General features: G+C 37.6%; 1 protein-coding gene across 2 annotated transcripts; it reads left to right on the forward strand.

Moving 5' to 3' along the window:
• Positions 1-3,307: 3,307 nt before the first annotated feature.
• On the forward strand, positions 3,308-13,394 carry Kcnv1 (potassium voltage-gated channel modifier subfamily V member 1). Of its 2 annotated transcripts, XM_029470185.2 has the most exons (4): positions 3,308-3,345; positions 4,115-4,899; positions 5,666-6,195; positions 9,704-13,394. In XM_029470185.2, exons 2-4 carry the CDS (start codon positions 4,430-4,432, stop codon positions 10,213-10,215), a joined length of 1,512 nt encoding a protein of 503 aa, XP_029326045.1. In that variant the 5' UTR covers positions 3,308-3,345; positions 4,115-4,429; the 3' UTR covers positions 10,216-13,394. The 2 variants fall into 2 exon arrangements, with proteins under 2 accessions (XP_029326045.1, XP_021039543.1); XM_021183884.3 differs by lacking the exon at positions 3,308-3,345 and having other exon boundaries at positions 4,099-4,899.
• The last annotated feature ends 9,989 nt before the right edge of the window (positions 13,395-23,383 follow it).

The raw sequence follows: 23,383 nt of genomic DNA on the forward strand, positions 1-23,383 counted from the left end.
AAGCAATCTAGAGCAAACCAGTAGCCACCACAAAGTAAATGGTGAGAAGCTTGAAGCAATCCCTCTAAAATCAGGGACTAGACAAGGCTGTCCACTTTCTCCATACCTATTCAACATTGTACTTGAAGTCCTAGCCAGAGCAATTCGACAACAAAAGGAGATCAAAGGGATACAAATTGGAAAAGATGAAGTCAAAATATCACTTTTTGCAGATGATATGATAGTATATATAAGTGACCCTAAAAATTCCACCAGAGAACTCCTAAGCCTGATAAACAGCTTCGGTGAAGTAGCTGGATATAAAATTAATTCAAACAAATCAATGGCCTTTCTCTACACAAAGAATAAACAGGCTGAGAAAGAAATTAGGGAAACAACACCCTTCTCAATAGTCACAAATAATATAAAATATCTTGGCGTGACTCTAACTAAGGAAGTGAAAGATCTGTAGAATAAAAACTTCAAGTCTCTGAAGAAATTATAGAAGATCTCAGAAGATGGAAAGATCTCCCATCCTCATGGATTGGCAGGATCAACATTGTAAAAATTGCTATCTTGCCAAAAGCAATCTACAGATTCAATGCAATCCCCATCAAAATTCCAAATCAATTCTTCAACGAATTAGAAAGTGCAATCTGCAAATTCATCTGGAATAACAAAAAACCTAGGATAGCAAAAACTCTTCTCAAGGATAAAAGAACCTCTGGTGGAATCACCATGCCGGACCTAAAGCTTTACTACAGAGCAATTGTGATAAAAACTGCATGGTACTGGTATAGTGACAGACAAATAGACCAATGGAATAGAATTGAAGACCCAGAAATGAACCCACACACCTACGGTCACTTGATCTTCGACAAGGGAGCTAAAACCATCCAGTGGAAGAAAGACAGCATTTTCAACAAATGGTGCTGGCACAACTGGTTGTTAACATGTAGAAGAATGCGAATCGATCCATTCCTATCTCCTTGTACTAAGGTCAAGTCTAAGTGGATCAAGGAACTTCACATAAAACCAGAGACACTGAAACTTATAGAGGAGAAAGTGGGGAAAAGCCTTGAAGATATGGGCACAGGGGAAAAATTCTTGAATAGAACAGTAATGGCTTGTGCTGTAAGATCGAGAATTGACAAGTGGGACCTCATGAAACTGCAAAGCTTCTGCAAGGCTAAAGACACCATCAATAAGACAAAAAAACCACCAACAGATTGGGAAAGGATCTTCACCTATCCTAAATCAGATAAGGGACTTATATCCAATATATATAAAAAACTCAAGAAGGTGGACTCCAGAAAGTCAAATAACCCCATTAAAAAATGGGGCTCAGAACTGAACAAAGAATTCTCACCTGAGGAATACCGAATGGCAGAGAAGCTCCTGAAAAAATGTTCAACATCCTTAATCATCAGGGAAATGCAAATCAAAACAACCCTGAGATTCCACCTCACACCAGTCAGAATGGCTAAGATCAAAAATTCAGGTGACAGCAGATGCTGGCGAGGATGTGGAGAAAGAGGAACACTCCTCCATTGTTGGTGGGATTGCAAGCTTGTACAACCACTCTGGAAATCAGTCTGGCGGTTCCTCAGAAAATTGGACATAGTACTACCAGAGGATCCAGCAATACCTCTCCTGGGCATATATCCAGAAGATGTCCCAACCGGTAAAAAGGACACATGCTCCACTATGTTCATAGCAGCCCTATTTATAATAGCCAGAAGCTGGAAAGAACCCAGATGTCCCTCAACAGAGGAATGGATACAGAAATTATGGTACATTTACACAATGGAGTACTATTCAGCTATTAAAAAGAATGAATTTATGAAATTCCTAGCCAAATGGATGGACCTGGAGGGCATCATCTTGAGTGAAGTAACACAATCACAAAAGAACTCACACAATATGTATTCACTGATAAGTGGATATTAGCCCAAAACTTAGGATACCCAAGATATAAGATACAATTTACTAAACGCATGAAACTCAAGAAGAATGAAGACCAAAGTGTGGACACTGTGCCCCTTCTTAGATTTGGGAACAAAACACCCAGGGAAGGAGTTACAGAGACAAAGTTCGTAGCTGTGATGAAAGGATGGACCATTTAGAGACTGCCGTATCCAGGGATCCTTCCCATAAGTAGCTTCTAAACACTGACACCATTGCATACACTAGCAAGATTTTGCTGAAAGGACCCTGACATAGCTGTCTCTTGTGAGACTATGCCGGGGCCTAGCAAACATAGGAGTGGATGTTCACAGTCAGCTATTGGATGTATCACAGGGCTCCCAATGGAGAAGCTAGAGAAAGTACCCAAGGAGCTAAAGGGATCTGCAACCCTATTGTTGGAACAACATGATGTACTAACCAGAACCCCGGAGCTCTTGTCTCTAGCTGCATATGTATCGAAAGATGACCTAGTCGGCCATCATTGGAAAGAGAGGCCCATTGGACTTGCAAACTTTATATGCCCCAATATAGGGGAATGCCAGGGCCAAAAGAATGGGAATGGGTGGGTAGGGAAGTGGGGGGCGCTATGGGGGACTTTTGGGATAGCATTGGAAATGTAACTGAGGAAAATATGTAATAAAAATATTAAAAATTAAAAAAAAAAACAATGAAAAGCCCCCAAAGTTGGGTGACAAAGTGAGACCTAAGCAGCCAAATGTCCCATCAAGTGTAAATGCTCTCCTCACTATATATATATATACACACACACACTCACACACACACACACAAACCACTTACTAAGAAACCACAAAGTAGAGTCTGGCGAACACTGGGAAATACTGATTGTAAATGGTTGCTAGATGCAATGATGAATCCTTCTCCATAAACATGGAGAAGTAGAATGTAACTGTTCTAACCTTGCTTCACTCAGCACTTTACCACTTTGGAAACGTTGGAATATTTTTGTGGACACAGATGGTGGGGAATGGAAATCAAATGCAGCAATTCTTGAAGCCTCTTCTGATGGCTGTAATATTCAGTGTCACTAAGTACTCCTTCCCTCGCTGGCTGGAGCCTCCCTACTTCTATTCTCTGAAGAAGCTGGCCACCTAGAGCTTCTTTCGGTTCCAGCAGAGTGCTGGGCAAGGGCATAACTCCTACAGAATCCTGAGGCCAGGCCTGAAGCCAAGATGGATAGAGGCAGAGCAAGGCAGCAAACGCTGTCTAAGATCTGTGCTGTGAGCAGTTTCTGGCTAAGATCTATATGCTGTTAGCAGTTTCCATTCTTGACTGGTGAAGTCAGAATTCTCACTTGTAGACCAGACAGATTAAAGAATACTACAATATCCGTTTGAGCTGTACTGGCTGAGCAACACCCAGGTGTGCCTGAAGTTGCAGGTGAGTCACTGACCTTCCTTCCCACCCACCAGCCCTGTGTCCAACAGGTTGGCTGAAGACATAGCTCTAAGAAGCCACTAGGCACTTTGCTAATCACCTGATCTCCTGAATTTAGCTTCTTCTTTAACCGTGGGGTCGCTGTTATTTAAACTCTTGCCTCAGCCCACGCTTGTTCTATTCCTTGTCTTTCTGCCTTTCTCTTTTTCCTAAAGCATGCACTCCCCTTTGTGTTGGAGAATGTGCCCAGAATGTCTCTTCTGAGGAAATATGCAGTGTCCCTGTGGGCACCCGGTGTGCTGAACTCCCCTAGTTCTTAGTGAGCCACTGTAACTTCAACTAAAAGGACTGTTTCTCAGCTAGGAGCTGGAAACCTAAGAGAGAAGACAATCTCGCATGAATGACAGATGGGAACCAGGGAGACGTGGGAAGAAATCCTGAGTAGGGTACCCCAGACATACTTCCCCATGTGTTCACAGCCTTAGAGAACATCGTGGAGTGAATACCTTACAATAGATGAGGGAAGGCTATAAATCCTCAAGTTAGGACTCATTCTGCTATTGCCACCTGTTTCTGAACTTTTAGCCTCCCATTTCTTGCACCTGACAGGGTCCTCTCTGCTTCTATGCTCCAGATCTTCCCATTCCTTCCCTTGCCCAACTCTGCCACCGGAAGCCTCCAGATCTTAAATCTACACACCATGTAGGCTGGGGGGAGTGGGGGTTGGGGGTTCTGAATTACAAAGTTGAGAAAAGGCTCTACCTATATCTAGGAGGAGCCACCGGAACAGACTGTGTATCCTGGGCTGTTCCCTGCCTGGACGCTGCACAACTGCTTGAAGGGTTCCCTCCGCGCGACCACTCCTGCGCTCCCAGCCTCCTCGCTCTACCGCGCACTCGCAGCTCCCTAGCGACACCAGCCATCAAGCTGGTGGAAAGAGTAGGGGTGTACAAGTGGGAGGCTTCTCCCTCGGGAACCTGGGAGATCCCTGCCGCCAGCAGGGGCCGTGGCACCGCCTGCGCGGGGACCCACGCTTCCATCCAGCGCCTTCCCAACTTCCCAGTGCCTTCAGGCCAAGGCAGTCAGGATGGATCTGTCACCCCGCAACCGGCCGCTACTGGACTCGTCTTCGCTGGACAGCGGTTCTCTGACCTCACTGGACTCCAGTGTCTTCTGTAGCGAGGGCGAAGGGGAACCCTTGGCTCTGGGGGACTGCTTTACAGTCAACGTGGGCGGCAGCCGCTTCGTGCTCTCGCAGCAAGCTCTGTCCTGCTTCCCGCACACGCGCCTGGGCAAACTGGCCGTAGTGGTGGCCTCCTACCGCCGCCTGGGTGCCCTGGCTGCCGCCCCCAGCCCCTTGGAGCTTTGTGATGATGCGAATCCGGTGGACAATGAGTACTTCTTCGACCGCAGCTCTCAGGCGTTCCGTTATGTCCTGCACTACTATCGCACTGGTCGCCTGCATGTCATGGAGCAGCTCTGTGCGCTCTCCTTTCTTCAGGAGATCCAGTATTGGGGCATCGATGAACTCAGCATTGACTCCTGCTGCAGGGACAGGTACCAGTAGGGCGCGGGAGGTAGGGCGGGAAGGGAGCAGAGGGTGGTAAGAAAGCACAAGCAAAGACTTGAGGCTTTGTGTAAGCTTGTCTACTCCAGCTCTGCGAATAGGTGTGTCTGCTTCTTGGCTGAAGGCAAATGAATCCGAAAGTCAACTTGTGCATTGAACTTTAAAACAACAACAACAAAAACCTCTTGCCCCATTTCTCCCAGCGACTAATATTCTGATTTCTTGTGAAAGTTCAAACCGGTCAGACTTGCAGTTAACATGTGATATTTTAATAGATGAGTCAGAAAAATCTATGCCCCCAAAAGTTACATAGAAATAAAAAGGCTATGAAAGTGTTGCTTAGAAGACCTCCAAGCAAGGTCCAGAGGTCCTGAAGGAGAGTTGTTTGCCTGGTGATAATTACTTACTGCTGTCCTGTCATTCCTATTGCTCCTTCATATATTTTTCTTTTATACACACAAACGTTACAGGTGGGAAATACATGTTCTTGTCACCAGAAAATATGTCACAAAAAATTAACTGATCTAAAGTTGCCTGCTAATGTATAAATCCTATTTGCATAAATTTCTAGTAAGAAAAAAGTATCTTTTAAAAAGTCATAAGTAGGAAATCTGTCAGGGACCATCATGTGTAAATTATGAATATATATTCCTATATTTTACACATATGAAAGTGTGACCTCTCTGTCAAATTTAATTCTCTTGTACGTCTGTGTGGGTTTTTTTAAATTAATCACAAAGTTGTCTTCTTTGAAAGATACTTCAGAAGAAAGGAGCTGAGTGAAACTCTTGACTTTAAGAAGGATACAGATGACCAGGAAAGTCAACATGAGAGTGAACAGGACTTCTCAAAAGGACCTTGTCCCACTGTCCGTCAAAAGCTCTGGGATATTCTGGAGAAACCTGGATCTTCCACAGCAGCCCGGATCTTTGGAGTAATCTCCATCATTTTTGTGGCAGTGTCCATTGTCAACATGGCCCTGATGTCAGCTGAGCTTAGCTGGCTCAACCTACAGCTGCTGGAGATCTTGGAGTATGTGTGCATCAGCTGGTTCACTGGGGAGTTCGTTCTGCGCTTCCTGTGTGTGAAAGACAGGTGCCACTTCCTGAGGAAGGTTCCAAACATCATAGACCTCCTTGCCATCTTGCCCTTCTACATAACTCTTCTGGTGGAAAGCCTGAGCGGCAGCCACACCACACAAGAGCTGGAAAATGTGGGACGTCTGGTCCAGGTCTTGAGGCTCCTCAGAGCTCTGCGCATGCTAAAACTGGGAAGGCATTCTACAGGTATTCATATTTCACTTGTGCCTTTTAATTTTGCTTTTAAAATAAGCTTTAGATATATTGGCACAGAACCACCTTACATTCTTACTCACCCTCCATCTCCTATAAAATACTAGGAAGAAAAATCTTCAAGATGCTAACATAAGCGAAGATCTCTCTCTCTCTCTCTCTCTCTCTCTCTCTCTCTCTCTCTCTCTCTCTCTTTCTCTCTCTCTCTCTCTCTCTCTCTCTCTCTCTCTTTCTCTCTCTCACACACACAAACACACATATACCCGCACATACTCTTTCTGTTCACAAGACAATTTGGACAAAACAATTTGATGATATTTTAAATTTAGTACTATAACTCAGTGAGATTATATATATATATATATATATATATATATATATATAATATGGTATTATTCTTCTCAAAGGTCATATATAAAACATACATAAATGGCACATAAATTATATAATATAATAGGGTCATAAGCTATTTTTACCTTCCATTTCCAAGAAGTATTTGAGATGTGTGGTGTATAAAACGTATAAATACATTCTTGACTGGAGAGAAGAGTCATGGCAGAAGAGAGATGGTCAGTTGTTGATGGCCTACCACTAATTTTTTATGAATAAATAAAGTTATTTTGCATTGGAAGAAAGATATATCAGTAATTAACATCTCATTCAGTATTTTAGAATTATCTTAAATTTTGAAAAATTTTAAAGATCAAATGAACATTCTCTAGAAAAATTAATACACAACATACAAACACACACACACACACACACAAAACTATCCTGTTCTTGAAAGCTATAGGCAATGCCAAAAGAATTCAAATAAAACAAAGGTAAAGAATTCTTATTTTCTGAAAGTAATGGTGTTCAGTAGTAGGTTTTGTGACTATTGAATATTCTTTTTTTTTTAATGGTTTTAGAGCTTTATTGTAGAAAGGCAGGGAGAAAGTAGAGAAGGTAGGAAGAGAGAGGTTGGCCATAACCACATGGAGAGAGGGGAAAACAGAGAGAGAGAAGGAAGTCTAGAGAGTAAGAAAGGTAAAAACTTAAGGAGAGAGAGGAGGGGCCAAGCAGGTCCCTAGGGTTATCAGAGTTAGCACTTAAAGAAAATGAGAATATTTCCACACATTTGTTAAAATACAAATTCTTGACTTCATGTCAGATTTTAGTATGTGGATTAGTTTCTGGACCATGTACTTTAATAAATATGCAAATATTTTTGAGCTAGATCATTTGGGAGCCATGTCTTTTGAGAAGCACTGGAGTAGCATGCATAATAATACAAGACAAACACATATGTACACATACAAATGTGTTACTACTCCCATGAATGTATACAAAGATCTATCTGAATGACCACTGGAAAAATGGCAGTAGCTATGCCTCCTTATTACATAGGGAAAAAATTAACCTGATTTTTTTTTACATCTCTATATTTAAAACTCATGCTACAGAATTCTAGTCATGTATTTTCCTAGCAAGTCTTACATGCCAAGGATGTGATAATGGGGTTTCTAAGAACTTTTACAACTAACACTCTTTGTTTCCTGACACAGATAATGGGATGCTTTCCTTGAGTATTTATAAACTCTTCACAGGATTCAATTTACAAAACACTGAGAGCTATAATATTCCAAAAGAAAGGAAAAGGGAAATAATAGTAATTTCCACAGTGCCACCTCTATAGTAATTTCCACAGTGGCACCTCTTCAAAAGTTTCCACAGTTCTAAAGCAAGTGCAAAGTATAAACAGAGCTTCAAATTATTTAAAGTGTATGACAAATATGTGAATATTTAATATATTTATGTCAGGATAAGATTTATAAAATATAGTCACAGATATCATAAGTCCTCACACATTTGGAACTTTAGTTGAGAGATATTACATAATTATGGTTAGGACTCCTAACAGTCTTGGAATAAATCCTAACTTTGTACCTTTGTACTAGATACATTAGACCTGAACCTTCTCTTCTGTTAAATGGTACAACAAAGGCATCTGTCACATATTATTTTTGAGGCATGTCTAAGATATTAAGAGTATATATATATATATGTGTGTGTGTGTGTGTGTGTATATACATGTATATAATTTTATTTATGCATGTCATCATTTAGTGTTAATTTATTTCTAAACTGTCATTCCATATAGATACACTGAAGACAATTTTATAACAAGGTAGTACAAAGTTATTCTGAAAGATATATTTTGGAACTTAAACTTCAAAATCAATATGCACTTTTCTTTACAAATAGATGGTAATAAGGCTAAATTATCTCAATATTTGAAGAGCAAACTTCAAAATAAGTAGACTATGGGTTTATTCTAATGGATTTCAAATAATCCCTAAGGGTGAATAACAATAAAAATTATTCTAAAAAGCATTGATGTGGATTTTCCAGGTAGTTTCTTTGTGCAGTCATGTTGGTATGACTTCAAAACACAGACTCTTGGAAACATCTCTCTATCCTTGCGGAAGATATTTCACTGGTTGTTTAAGTCCTGGTTTATAGTAGGTTCTTGTTGCTCTTCTTGGCACCGAGGCTTATTATAGGTGGCACTGGAATCCCCTAACTCTGTGTCTCCTCATAGTTGGTAAATTCCTCACACCCCTCCATTACTATGCCTTTTGTCAATGAAAGATTATGTTGCTTAGCTTCACCTTCTTGCAGGAAAGCAAAAATATCATATATGATCACGAGTGATAAGAACTAGAATTTCAATTGGTATTCTCTAAATTTTAGAACCTTCACTTACACTGGTAAGAATATGTTCTGTATATACATTTGAAACAAGTGTTGGCACTGGTTCCTAACTCATTCCTGCTGTGTGACTTCATTGCCATGGAATACAGTCTTCCTCTGGCTTTCATCCAATGAAGCATCTGATTGTATTAAGCATTGTTATGAGTAAGAAAATAAGACATAGAAGCAAGCAGATCTCTTAGTTCAAGGCCAGCATGGCCTACAGAGTAACTTCCAGGACAACGAGCTTATGCAAAGAAACCCTGTCTCAAAAAATTCAAACAAGAAAAAAGATAACAAAAGAAGATATAAAAATATATGAGAACAACATGAAAATGCTGTTGAGCAGAAGAGCTGAAATGATATACTGAAAAGCAGGATTGACCAAGTGAGATCTCCATACACATCTCTGCAAAGGACTTTCATCACATGAAGTGATAAACTCATGTAAGACAGCCTCTGCCTGTCTTTCAGTCTCATTTTTTCTCATTAAAAATACAGAAAGAGCATGAACTTAGTAATTATACAAGTAAATGACTGAATGTACTTAAACAGTTTTCTTTATTCTTCTAAACCTGTCCCTACCAAAAAGTCTATATGCTTTCTGGAACCATAGGTCATAATTTAGTCTTCATTGTATCCCCAGAACATTGCTCATCATATTAGTTATGCAGACCATGCATGTGGGTGGGTTGCAGGGAGGGAGAGGGGAAGGAGAGAAGCTGAAGAAGAATGCTTATGCCTGACAGCACCTCTTCTCTTGCAGGATTGCGCTCACTTGGAATGACAATCACCCAGTGCTATGAAGAAGTTGGCCTACTGCTCCTGTTTCTATCTGTGGGGATTTCTATATTTTCAACAATAGAATACTTTGCAGAGCAAAGCATTCCTGATACAACCTTCACAAGTGTTCCTTGTGCATGGTGGTGGGCCACAACATCCATGACTACAGTAGGATATGGGGACATTAGACCAGACACCACCACAGGCAAAATCGTGGCCTTCATGTGTATTCTGTCAGGAATCCTTGTCTTGGCCTTGCCTATTGCCATTATTAATGATCGATTCTCTGCTTGCTACTTCACCTTGAAACTCAAGGAAGCAGCTGTGAGACAGCGTGAAGCTCTCAAGAAACTTACCAAGAATATAGCCACTGACTCATATATTAGTGTTAACTTGAGGGATGTCTATGCCCGGAGCATAATGGAGATGCTTCGATTAAAGGGCAGGGAGAGAGCAAGTACTAGAAGCAGTGGTGGAGATGATTTCTGGTTTTAAGTTTACCTTCAACTTATTTACAAAACCTCTGTACATTTAACTGGATTGATGAAGCCTTGCTGCTATGGATATCTCTATATTGATGACTTTCTTGAGCACTTCTCATCTTCTTTCTGGTGTATTGATATCCTAGAATATTTAACATCTCCTATAGCAACTACTGATTATTTTGACACACATCTTTAACATAGCCAATTAATACAACCAAAATCAATTGGGAAAGGAAACACATATCCGAGTTTTCAAATATCAATTAATATAATTTCATACATCAAAATTTAAAGATTCATGTGTCATTATTCTTGGGCTTTCAGTAGCGCTATAGTTTCTGTTTTTAATGGAAGTTGAACTCTACAGTCCAGAGGAGTGGGAGAATAACTGAACATTTAAAAAATACACTGAAGAAATTTTTGCCATTTAAAGATTTTCTCCAAATGTTATTTCTTTCTCTATCAAGTAAAGCCACTGTGTATAAAGATAAGCTTTGCAATCAAACACTTAAGCTTAGTAGCCATAGTGAGTATCTCATCTTCCATCAAATACAAGTCACTGGGTCCAACTGGACCGAGATCTGCCCTCCATCAGTTTAGTTGCAAGAGGAAGCCTCAAACTGAAGAGTGTCGTAGGTGAGACTTCAAGTGCCTAGGCAGCTTCATCTTCCCAGCTGAGTGTGATGTGTGAAGAAGAATGCAGCATAGCTCTCTAGGAAAATTAAATGATTTTTTAAAAACATCTCATTATAGATGAATTATTTAAGCTATGCTTTCAAAATCATGAATATGTAAAACTGAAGTAGTAAAGATCCTAAATTTATTCATCAAAAAGATTAGATAGTCTTTTCATAAACGGAAATATGTTGGATGACATCATTAGATGAACTTGAAGATCTTTTTATTTGTTAAAAAAATATTGTGAGAAGCTTTCTGACTGTTGAGGTAAATAACAAATGTTCAGATGTCACTGGCACTTCTTTGGTATTTATAGTAATACTACAATGCCTAGACATTGTGAAATATAACTAAACCAAAAAGTTTTAAAGCTAAGAAAAACCCTGGTTCTAAATATTATACAAAGTAATATTTTGAAAAGCTTAACAAAGGATTTCCTTATTGCCTACTTTCTTGATTTATGCAATAAAGTTCCTTAAGAAATAAATAAAATTGGCTTCTGGGATAGAAATGTTACTCTTCCTATTTATAAATGCAAATATACATGAAATGCACATGCATACATGCAGAATAACTGCAATATCAAAACTTCGCTGAGAATAGAATTAGGAAAAACACTTAGATGGTAATAAGCATTGCATAACAGTTTCCTTTTAATCCTGTAATGCAAGCCCCAAATCACAACACATGGAAAGCTAAACCAAAAGACACATAAACCTGTAGCCAATTAGACTGCATAGCACATACTAGGTCAGGTTAATCTGAAGTGCAAGTTCAAGGACACATCAAGGAATGGTAAGACCCTGTCTCAAAAAGTAAAAAAGGTAATCCTTTGTCTTAATATATGGCTTTATAATTTTTAATGTTCTGTTTAATGTGTGCCTATATATTTCACCAACTGTATTTAAGGCATCTTACTATATTACAAACTACCAAGCAGCAATAAAGGTGGCAATCATTTTTATGATGTCATGGATTCTAAGTACATTCCTAATTTAGATATGTAAAATCATAATATTTACCACAGAAACAAGGTAACACCTCCTGTTTTCTTATATGCATGCTTAAAATCTGATGAAATTTCCATGGCATGAGTTTTTTTAATATAATTTTTTCTACTTTTATTGCAAATCAGAATACATCATGCATCCTGATTATGGTTTCACTTCTCTCAACTCCTATGAGATCTTTCCCATCTCCCCTCACATCGAAATCCACACCTTTTTTATCCCTCCCTTAGAAAACACAGACATTTAAATAATAAAAATAATTATAAATAATAATATAAAATAGGATTTAGAACAACAGAAAAAGAAGAAAAGAGGGGGAAAGCACAGGAAACACTTATAGAAGAGGCACACAGACTTGTACACACAGGAATCCAATAAAAACACAAAAATTGATGCCATGATAGATACACAAAGTACCTGTAAGGCTACAATAAATAAAAATAAATAAAAAATACTTTACAAGATATTATGTGACAAAGAACCTCAAAAGATGCCTCTAAGTTTGTTTTGTTTTGTCTTGGCTATCTACTGCTTATGATTGGATTTTCATTCCTGGTAGTAGACAATGAATGGAGAAAATTTTTCATTTATGAGTTGTTATAAACTGGAGATAACTTCCAGGTTAGAGAAAGGGGTTGTGTTAAATTCTCCTCTTGGCTCTGGGAATGCATCTGGTGCAGAACCAGGCAAAACTCTGTGTACACTGCCACAGTTTCTATGTGTTCATTTGTGCATTGATCTTGCTGTGCTTAGAGGGCTTTGGACCCTCTATTCCCTCTGATTCTTACAATCTCCCTGACTCTTTTTCCACAGGATTTTATAAGTCTGGAGGAAAGAGGTATGATGGAGACAATCCATTTAGGACTGAGTGTATCAAAGTCTCTTGCACTATGAACATTGTCTAGCTGTATCTTTGTATTTGTTTCAATGTACTACAAGAAGGTATTTCTCTGATGATGACTGAACAAGGCACAAATTTGTGAATATAGCAATATGTTATTAGAAATCATTTTGTTTTGCTATATTCCTTATGTAGAACAGTTGTATTTGGTATTCCCCTTAGGTCTCTGGGCTATTGGTCTCTGGTTATTTACCCTCAAGTAGTGTTACAGATGGATTACATCTCATGGAGTAGGTCTTAATTCAAATCATATATGGTTGGTGTGGTAGTTTGAAAAAAAGTGAACCCCATAGGTTCATAGAGCATGGCACTATGACCTTCATAGGAGGTATGACCTTCATGAAGTGAGTGTAGCCTTGTCATAGAAAATGTGTCACTGGAGATAGAATTTAAGGTCTCAGGAGCTTAAGCCAGGTCTAATGACTCACTGTCTCTTCCTGCTACTTTTGGATCAATATGTACAACTCTCAACTACCTCTCCAATACCATGACTGCCTGCATGCCACCATTTTCTCCTCATGATGTTATCATGAACCAAACCTCTGAACTGTAAGTCAGATCTAATTAAATGTTGTCCTTTGTCAGAGTTGCCATGGTTATGGTGTCTCTTCACAGCAATAGAAACCCTAAGACAGTTGGTTACCCCCACAAGCTTTGTGCCATTATTGCACTAGCACTTCTGTAGATATTGTAGCTCAGTTGGTGCTTACATTTCTCCTTTGTGCTGTGCTCAAGTACCTTCCAGTAGCATACACACTAGTTCGTAGTTGTGAAGTCACTAGGTAGGCACCAGCTTGAATCCTCTGTGTTCAGTGAATTGTGTAGTTGTTGTCTTCAACTATAAGGCCTTACTCCCAGTTTGTGGAGCACAGCCAAAAACCTTGATAATAGGCTGGGTTGTTGGAGGATCCCATGGGGCCCCTTCAGCTAACAACTAGATTAGACATAATACATTCTTGGCTTCATTTGATAATGTGAGACTTCCAGTTAGAGCTCCTTCTCTCTCTTCATTTGCTCTTCCCAATTCCTGCCCCTCTCAATCCATCCACAACTATCTATTCTATTTTCCATTCTTAGGGAAATCCATTTCTATTCCCTAGTCCCTTCATTTATATCTATCTATTAATTCAACATAATTTCTTAAAACACTATGATTATTGGGTACTAGAGATCACTTGGTAATCAAAACCAATCCCAGTTCTCTTCAGTTAATATCCTATCCAGTGATGTATGGGAAAGAAAAATGACAAATCTAAGATATTAGGAGACCAAAACTCACATAAATCCATACAGTCATTAGATGGCAAAGTCAGGGAAATAATAATCTACCCAACTGTGAAAAAATATCCTAAGATCATGTTGCTAGGTTTCCCTATGCACTCACTATGCCTTAAGAGAAACATTCACAGACATGGGGGTTTGTTCTCAAGAACAGATATGGGTGAACTTGTACCTTTTATAGCACAAATATAGGTTTTCCTTAGAAAAATAAATACTTGAGATTTTTCTACAAAAATTATGTTTATGTGCATATATTCATGTACTTCCATGATGATGGACCATCTTAAAATATTTTCTACAAGTATGGCTTGTTAACTATATAAATTTTGTCAAGATCTAGACATTTGCAAAAACATTTAAAAGTCTTTTAATAACAAGTTCACCTAAGAAATAGTATTTTAAAGATTTTGCTATTTTTAATAACCAGCAACATGACTGAGCAGATAAAGATATCTGCTGCCAAGACCAATGATTGAATTGAAAAGTCTAGTACCCTGGTTATGCGAAGAAAAAACTGACTCACGAAGTTTGTACTTTCCTATGTCATGTTCATGTCCCCAACACACACACACACACACACACACACACACACACACACACACACACACACACTAAATAAAATAATACAAACATTTTTAATGCACTCTGTAAAATGTTTTAATATTTTTAAAAGCAAATATACTCCCTACCAGGAGTCACATCACAATCCCATTTTGCTGTTTCTCTAATATATTTACATATAAATATTCAAGACATGACCCATTGATCAATTAAATGCTTAATAGTAATAAGTAATATGGAGAATGCACAATGGAGTTCAATGAGATCGAAATCTCTGTTATGAAAAAGTGTTACTTTTATTATAATCCTTTGACTAGCTCTTATAGAAAATATGTATGCTAACCCAAGCTGTCTAAAAAAACACTATCTTTGGATACATTTGTTTCATTAACATGAAAATTTTATTCCGCTGAAATTTTCAGGCATCAATTTTTATCAGTCCTTCAACTTTAGTCCAAGAATAGGTTGAAAAACACTGTTTTCAATGACATCCCTTTACAAAGAACCTCCAATAACCTCTATAAATCATAATGATATATATAAGAAAAACATATAAGGAGAACATTACCAATAAGTCCTATAAGCGGTTGTTTAATGGAATAATTTAAAAGTAATAGAATAACCTGGATGCTGACAATTTCCCTGTCCTAAGTTTGCCTATATTATAGTCAGTTCTTTATTCTCTCCCTTGCCTCCACTGACCTGCTTTCTGACATTCCATTGGGGCTGACCTATTCCAACTCAATCCAATCCAAAGCCTAGTTTTATCATCCCCTGTAAGTCACAGCTGCTGCCTATTCCTCTTTACATTCATTTCAGCAACTCCATTTGGATTCTTGGGTTTCTGGGCAATCAAACTGTACCTCCTGTTCCCATTCACATTGAAAATAAGTGGAACCTGCAAACACCTCCCTTTGATTCTTATTTCACTGATAAAATTGAATCATCGAGGAGACATTCTACAAGAACCAGCACCCACAGCTTGTCACCCACCTCCATCTGTTCTTTTAATTTTTGCCTTTCTATTACAAGAGTCAATCTGCCCATCTCACTTTTATCCCCAGTTCTAGGGATTTCCTCAGGAACTCTTTCCCTCTTTCTCACAAGATCATTACTTCTCCTTTCTCCCATGGAAATCTTATTAGCATAATAAAATGTGTTTTAGTGTTCCAATTTTTAAACAGCAAAAGAAAAAATTTGAGCAAATAACCTCTCTGGATCTTTCATGATCTAAAATGCATCTAATTTTCTGCTGTCCTTTATGAAAAAACTCCTTGGCACAAGTTTCTAAATCCAGTCTTTCCATTTTCATAGTGTTTCTTTTCCTTTTTCAAAAATCCACTCATTATTCTCCTGCTAGCCCATCGCCTGTAGAAGCAGTGTTCCTATGACCAGTAATGATTCTATCACTGAAAATTTCAGTCATCAGTGTCCAGGTTCCATATTGCTCCAGCAGCAGCACTTCACAGGGTAATTATAGACACTTCCTTGAAACACTTCTTCCACTTGACTCATATCCCTACACAGCTACATAATTTTACTCTTCCTTACTATCACTATCTCTTCTTGCTAAGATGGTCCATTATACCTAAATCCTATTTATTTATATTTTTCATTTGATAAAATAATCTGGTTTGTGACATAAATATCACTGATACTTAGTCAACTCTTACATTTTGATGCTAAACCAGCATGATGCTGATTTAATGGGTAATTTTAGTAACCCAATGTTTCAAAACACCTTTCATGTTTGCCTATCAACTTTTATAAGGTCACAGAGTAAAATAAATATATTTAGCTTTGAAGACTACAATGCAACTAAATCTGAAGAAATGGTCAGTAATTAACTTTACAATTCCTTTTTCATTTTCCACAGTTCAGAGGGTACTCCAAATTATGTGAAATTTTACTTCACCTTTTAAAGAAGGCTTAAAATCTAAGAGGCTTATTAGGAAAAAGAAAATAACGAGAATGTGTGTGTGTATTTTATTGCAAAAATATATCAAAAGAAGTTATAATTGAATTAAAGAAGATTTGACAAATGGGTAAAGAAACGTATATAAGTAAAAAACTAAATGATAAATTAAAGCTCACTAACAAAGGTGATTTTGGAATTCAAGGCAGAGACGTGTTTCTTGATATTCATCATTAATCACTTCAGCATCCAAACATGATGTTTGCTTTTAATTTCAGCTATATTATTAAGAAAACCAAATCTTGAAAAAGTAATTTCAGTTTCACTAAACTAGGGCAATATTTCTGAAACCACATCGTTACTCCTGTCGTTACTGAACAGCAAATGTTTTCTAACGGGTCTATAATTATCATTGTCAACTCCTTCTAAATAGTACATGTGAAAATAAAAGACAGAGTTGCTATGGAAACTGTATAGAAGATTCATTTCAGCAGGCCTAACTTCTAAAGTTAAAAAGAAAGAAGACTTTTACAGACAACAGGACTACCTTGACCACAGCCATTAAAAGGACAGCAAAGGGACAAATGCTGTGCAAGTGAAAACCTTCTTATACCTCAAGCAGAACTCACAGATACTTGATTCACATGAGCTTTAGTATTTAGCAATTTGTTATGCATTTTTTTCTTCAAATGACAACCAATGAAAATGTTTCTTTAAAAAAAAACCTCATGCATAACAATGTAATTTATTTTTTAATATTTTAAGGTCATAATTGACATACAGTAATGGTATATTATATCTTCATTAGAGGAAAGGTAATCATGTATACAGTTAGCAATGATCAAACCCTTAATCACAGCACCCTGGGGGGAGGGGGGACAGAGGTCAATATATCTCTGTGAATTTCAAGTCAGCCTGATCTACAAAGTGAGTTTTAGGATAGCCAGAGCTATTATAGAGAGGAGCCCTGTCTCAAAAAAAAAAAAACTTTTTTATATCTCTAACTATGAAATAGCAAATTTTATTATAATTATATAAATGTTAACAAAAATTTTGAAACTAGATTTTTTTCATACAATATATTCTTGCTACAGTTTCTCCTCCCTCTACTTATTCCAGTTCCTCTCTGCTCCTCTCTACTTATTTTGGTTCCTTTCCCTTCCCCATCCCCTCCAGATCTACAACTTGCTTGTCTCTTATTAGAAAAGAAACAGTCCACTAAGGAGTAATAATAAATTAAAATAAGATAAATAAGATCAGATAAATCTGATGAAATAACCAGACAAGAAGAACCCAAAAAGAAAAGGCACAAGAAACACATATAGATGCAGAGACACATATGTTCCCCTGTGCACTCAGAAATCCCACAAAAGCTCACAACCAGAAACCATAGGTAAGGTAGAAAACAAAATCAACAACAAATAACAACAGCAAAAATACTCTCATTTAACATAGAGGTAAAGAACCTCCAAAGATACTATTGAATTCATTTCCTATTGCATACCTACTGCTAAGGATGGATCCTACCATGAAGATTGGTTCATTCTCATCCCCCACCCCCATAAGACTTCATTGGAGAAAAATAATTTTTTATTTATGAATGGCCATGAATTGGATATCCATTATGTGCTAAGGATTGGGAACAAATATTCACTTCTTTCAGTTCTTGGACTTCATCTGGTGCAGAACAGTGAAGTCTCTGTAAAACCTGACATAATCTCTGTAAATTAATATGTGCACCAGCCCTGTTGTATCTATAAGGCCATAGTTTCTTGTTGTCTTCCATCACCCTGATTGTTATATACTTTTTTTTTCCTTCTTCCTCAGAGTTCCTTGATCCCTGAGGAGAAGGATTTGATGGAGACATCCTATTTAGGGCTGATTGTTCCAAGGTCTTTCAATCTTTTCATATTGCCTAATTTTGGTTTATGTTATCATCTGCAGCAGGAGAAAGAAAGCTTCTCTGATGGTGACTGAGCAACACACTGATCTACAAATATAGCAGAATGCTAGTTAGAGTCATTGCATTGCTATGTACCTTCAGCAAAGGAGCAGTATATGGTTTTCCCCTAGATCACTATCCGGTCTCAGGTTCTTGGCAGCATTGGGTATGTGCTTCATCTTATGAAGTGGGCCTTCACTCAAATTAGTTGCTTATTCTCATATCATTGTGCCACTATTACAATAGTATATAATGTAGATTGAAGACTTTTTGTCTTTGGTGTTCATCTCTCTCTTTTGGTAGTCTACAAAATACCTTACCATGAATACTAGTCCACAGTGGTGAAAACTCTCCATGTTCAATGAATTCTTCAAGTGTTGCCTTCAGTAATAAAACCTTACTGCTTGTGGAGAGCTAACAATAGTACTGACAACAAACTGGATTGTTTGTGAGTTCCCATGGAATGCCTTTGACTAACAATTTGATTTAGAGGTAACACATTTCCCAGTACTAGAAGTTTCATTTGTTGATGAGAGATGTTCAGTTGAGGCTTAATCTACAGTTTCTTTTAGGTAATTTCTTTTAGAATACCTTCATATATTAATATGGATATAATAAATATACTATAGAAAATACTCTAAAATTATTTATGTATATTAAGAAACTTACACTGTATTAGATTTCTGCACAGCTCCTCAAATGGACCTGGACTTTAGCTGTCCTTCCCCACATTCCTTCTTCTGTTCCCCTTGTGCTTCCCCTCCTCTGTTTAATCAATCAGATCAAGTCAGATCATTCTCTTCTCCTAATTCTCTTACTTTCTACCTAACCTCTGTGTTTGCATTGATAATATCTTGCTTATCATTGACTAAACAGTCTACATCCAAAATATGAGCAAATGCATAACATATTTGTCCTTCTGGGTCTGAGTTGCCTCCCTCAAGATGAATTATCTAGCTCCATCCATTTACTACATCCTAAAAATTCCAGGTCTTTGATTTTTTAACAGATAAGTAATATTTCATTATATAAATTACCATATTATCTTTATCCATTCATACACTGACAGACATCTAGGTTGTTTCCAATAACTGGCAATTACTATACCTTGTACAAACCTCAAGTCCAAGTGGATCAAAGACCTCAACATAAAACTAAATACACTCAATCTAATAGAGGAGAAAGTGTGAAAGAGCGTTGAACTCATTGGCACAGGGGGAAATTTCCTAAACAGAACTCCAATGGCCTATGCTCTAAGATCAAGAATTGATAAATGGGAGCTCATGAAACTGGAAGCTTTTGTGTAAGGCAAAGGACATCGTTAATAGAACAAATCAGCAACCTACAGATTGGGAAAAATTTTCACTATCCCCACATCCAATATAGGGCTAAGATCAAAAATATATAAATAACTCAATTCAAGAAGCTAATCACACACACACAAACAAATAAAAACAAACAAACAAAAAATAATCAAAAAGTCAGGTATAGAACTAAACTAAGAATTCACAACAGAAATCTCCAATGGCTGAGAAGCACCTTAAAAAATGTTAAAAATCCTTAATGATCAGAGAAATGCAAATCAAAAGGACCCTGAGATTCCACCTTACACCAATCAGAATGACTAAGATCAAAACCTCAGGTGACAACACATGTTGACAAGGGTGTAGAGAAAGAGAAACACTCCTTCATTGCTGGTGGTATTGCAAAATGGTACAACCACTCTGGAAATCAATCTGGAGGTTCCTCAAAAAATTGGAAATAGATCGACCTGAAGACCCGGTAATACCACTCTTGGGGATATACCCAAAAAGATGCCCCACCTTTCCACAGGGGTATGTGTACCATGATGTTCATAGCGGCCTTCTTTATGATAACTAGATGCTAGAAACAAGCCAGCTGTCCCAGGACAGAAGAGTGGATACAGAAAATGTGGTTTATTTACACAATGGAATACTACTCAGCTATTAAGAAGAAGGACTTCCTGAGTTTTGCAGCCAAATGGTTGGAACTAGAAAATATCATCCTGAGTTAGGTAACTCAGGCCCAAAAGGACACACATGGTATATACTCACTAAGTGTATATTAGGTGGGGGGAAAAGTACAGAATACCCAAGATACAGTCCATAGAACTTAAAAAGTTCAACAAGCTGAAGGGTCCAAGTGAGTATGCCTCAGTCCCACTTGGGAAGGAGAAGAAAGCAATCACAAAGCGGGAGGGACCTAAGTGGGAAAGGGGACAGGGGCCAGGGTTCGGGGAAGAGGTGGACATGATCTGGTATTGGGTGGGGAAAAAGGACTGAAGCCCTGAGGGCCAGCAGAAAGAAACAGGCAACCTCAGGAGGTTGATGTTGAGGGGGATCCTCTATAATGTACCAGAGACCTGGGAAGTGAGAGACTCTCAATTATGAATAGAATAGCAATGAAAATGGTTGAATAAGTGTATCTGTTGTATAGCTGGACCTTGAAACAGATCTATGAAATCCTTCTGATGAAATGTCACAATGATTTCTATAGTGTCTGTATAAGTTTGCACTCCTACCATAACTGTATGAGTGTTCCTTTGACTCTACATCCTGGATGCTTTCTTTTCATCATTGATCTTGACTGATTGGTGTAAACGTAGTTTTGATTTGCATTTCTATGATGGCTAAGGATATTGAACATTTAAGTGTTTCTCAGTCATTTGAGTTTCTTCTTTTGAGGATTCTCTGTTTAGCTCTGTAACCCATATTTAATTGGGTAGTCACACACAGAAAGATAAATATCAAATGTTCTGTCTCACATGTAGATGTTAGAGAAAGTTGATGGAAGTCTAGAAAATGGTTACTAGACCATTATTAAGAGGGTGGAGTGGATTGGTTGGAGGCTGAGAAAAGGTACCAAAGCACAGAGGTTAAAACAATAAATTCTAGGGTTCTACAGCATATTGTGACAACTATAGTTCACATGGATCTATTATCCATGTTGTAAATAACAAAGTGTAAGGAAATGAAAGCATCACCATGCAAAGCAAGGACATAAGAATAGCATGTTTATTACTGTGGTTTGATCAGCATTGAGTTGATTCCTGTATTGAAATATACTGTGTTATATAAACATATATAATATATACTATTCAAACTTCTTTTAATAATTGAAGACATGGAAATATTAACTACTCTAGTTGTAGCACTAAACAGTGGTTTCATCTATAATTAAATGATAATTAGATAAACACATGTGTCAAGAGTACAGCACTTGCTTAGTACAGCAAGACCCTCTCTATTCAATCTTCAGGAATACACAAGTAAAAAGTCAAAGGTCTATACATACAAGCCTGACTAATGCCTGTATAATCCCAGTATTCAGAAGGTCTGAGATCAAAAACAGAGTAGTCTACATATGATATGATTTCAAGGCTCTATCTCAAAACAACAATAATGATTGGCATCAATAAAAAAAGCTTTTACAAATGTAAGGAAATCAAAGAAACCAATTTGTTTAATCCCAAAACTTCAGTGCACAAATAAGATCCTACTTTCCTTACACCATCCATCATATTGTACTATAAATATATCTTCAGAGAGTTTTCAACAGCTATATATGCAAATCCAATTAGTGAAATCATCTTTCACGTAGTGCTGACACATTTTTAGAACAATCTTGTAAAACACAGAAGACACAATCACTTAATTGTGTATGACACTTTCACAAGGACTTTCAAACATGCAAAGATAAACTAATTAACTGGTGCTACGGAAGCAGGTTAATTTATAGCATAGAGAAAAGTATTGCGGCATAATTTGTCCAATCCATAACAGAACTGGCAAGGATGGTATAATAATAAGGTTTTTTTTTCATGCTGTCCTCCCAAATTTAAAGGAAAGAAAATCAAAGAATTTTATATGAACTAAAATAATCACATATATTCAAGATAGAATCACCTAAGTATTTTTAAATAAAAATTATTATAAAACTTAAAATAAATTCTAGATTTAGTTTTTAACCTACACAATAAAGTAATTTTTCTGAATTCTCTGAGATCTCTTTTATCAATGTTCACATAAACCTTAATCCAGTATTTGAAGACAATATAAGTCATTTTATCATATAGAAGACATTGTTTTTTAGCTGCAGAATATGTCACTAGTGAGTCTTAAATTTAATGACTTATGACCATTACTACTTTTAATAAAGCCGATGGAAGATATGATGGGTAAAGTAGACTAGGATGGGATGAGATAGATGTGAATGCGCTATACTGGGGTGGGGCAGGCATAAAGGAGCTGAGATTGGAAGACATGCTACAAGTCCTGAACAAGTGCTGCAAACTGCACTGCAGAGGGCTGTGGAAACAATGAGACAAGGACACACAGGGTGTGTGCTGAGATCACATATTAGATAAAAGACTATCTCAGCTTTATTTCTTGGTTCCATGGTACATGATTCCATTCATCATGGGAAGATTTCGTCACCCGGCTTCAGGTGAACATAGATTACTGCTTTTTGTGAGCTAGTGCAAGTAAATTGTACCTTCTATTAGTAAAGTAGATGAGCATTATAAGGAAACTAGTTTTACAAACTTTGTGTGCTGTTTTGAGATTATAAATGTACTATGACCATATTTTTCATCCCTGGTAATATTATAATTAAAACTAACTACTCATGGCAGCAATTTCTTTTTTTTCCTTTTCTTCTTTTTTTACACATTTACTCACTTTTCCTAATATGCACAACTCATATTTTCCCAATAATTTATATTTTTATTCACTTAACATCTGATCACATCCTCCCTCTCTCACCCTTACAAATCCCTCTTCTATTTCCCCTTCCCCTTTTCCTTGGAGAAAGGCATCCCCACCCTGAGAAGAGATTTCTTTATATTTTGAGAAATACCATTATGAGATT

Source organism: Mus caroli, unplaced genomic scaffold (genome assembly GCF_978045245.1).
Source record: "Mus caroli unplaced genomic scaffold, Mus_caroli_1 scaffold_16, whole genome shotgun sequence".
NCBI lineage: Eukaryota > Metazoa > Chordata > Mammalia > Rodentia > Muridae > Mus > Mus caroli.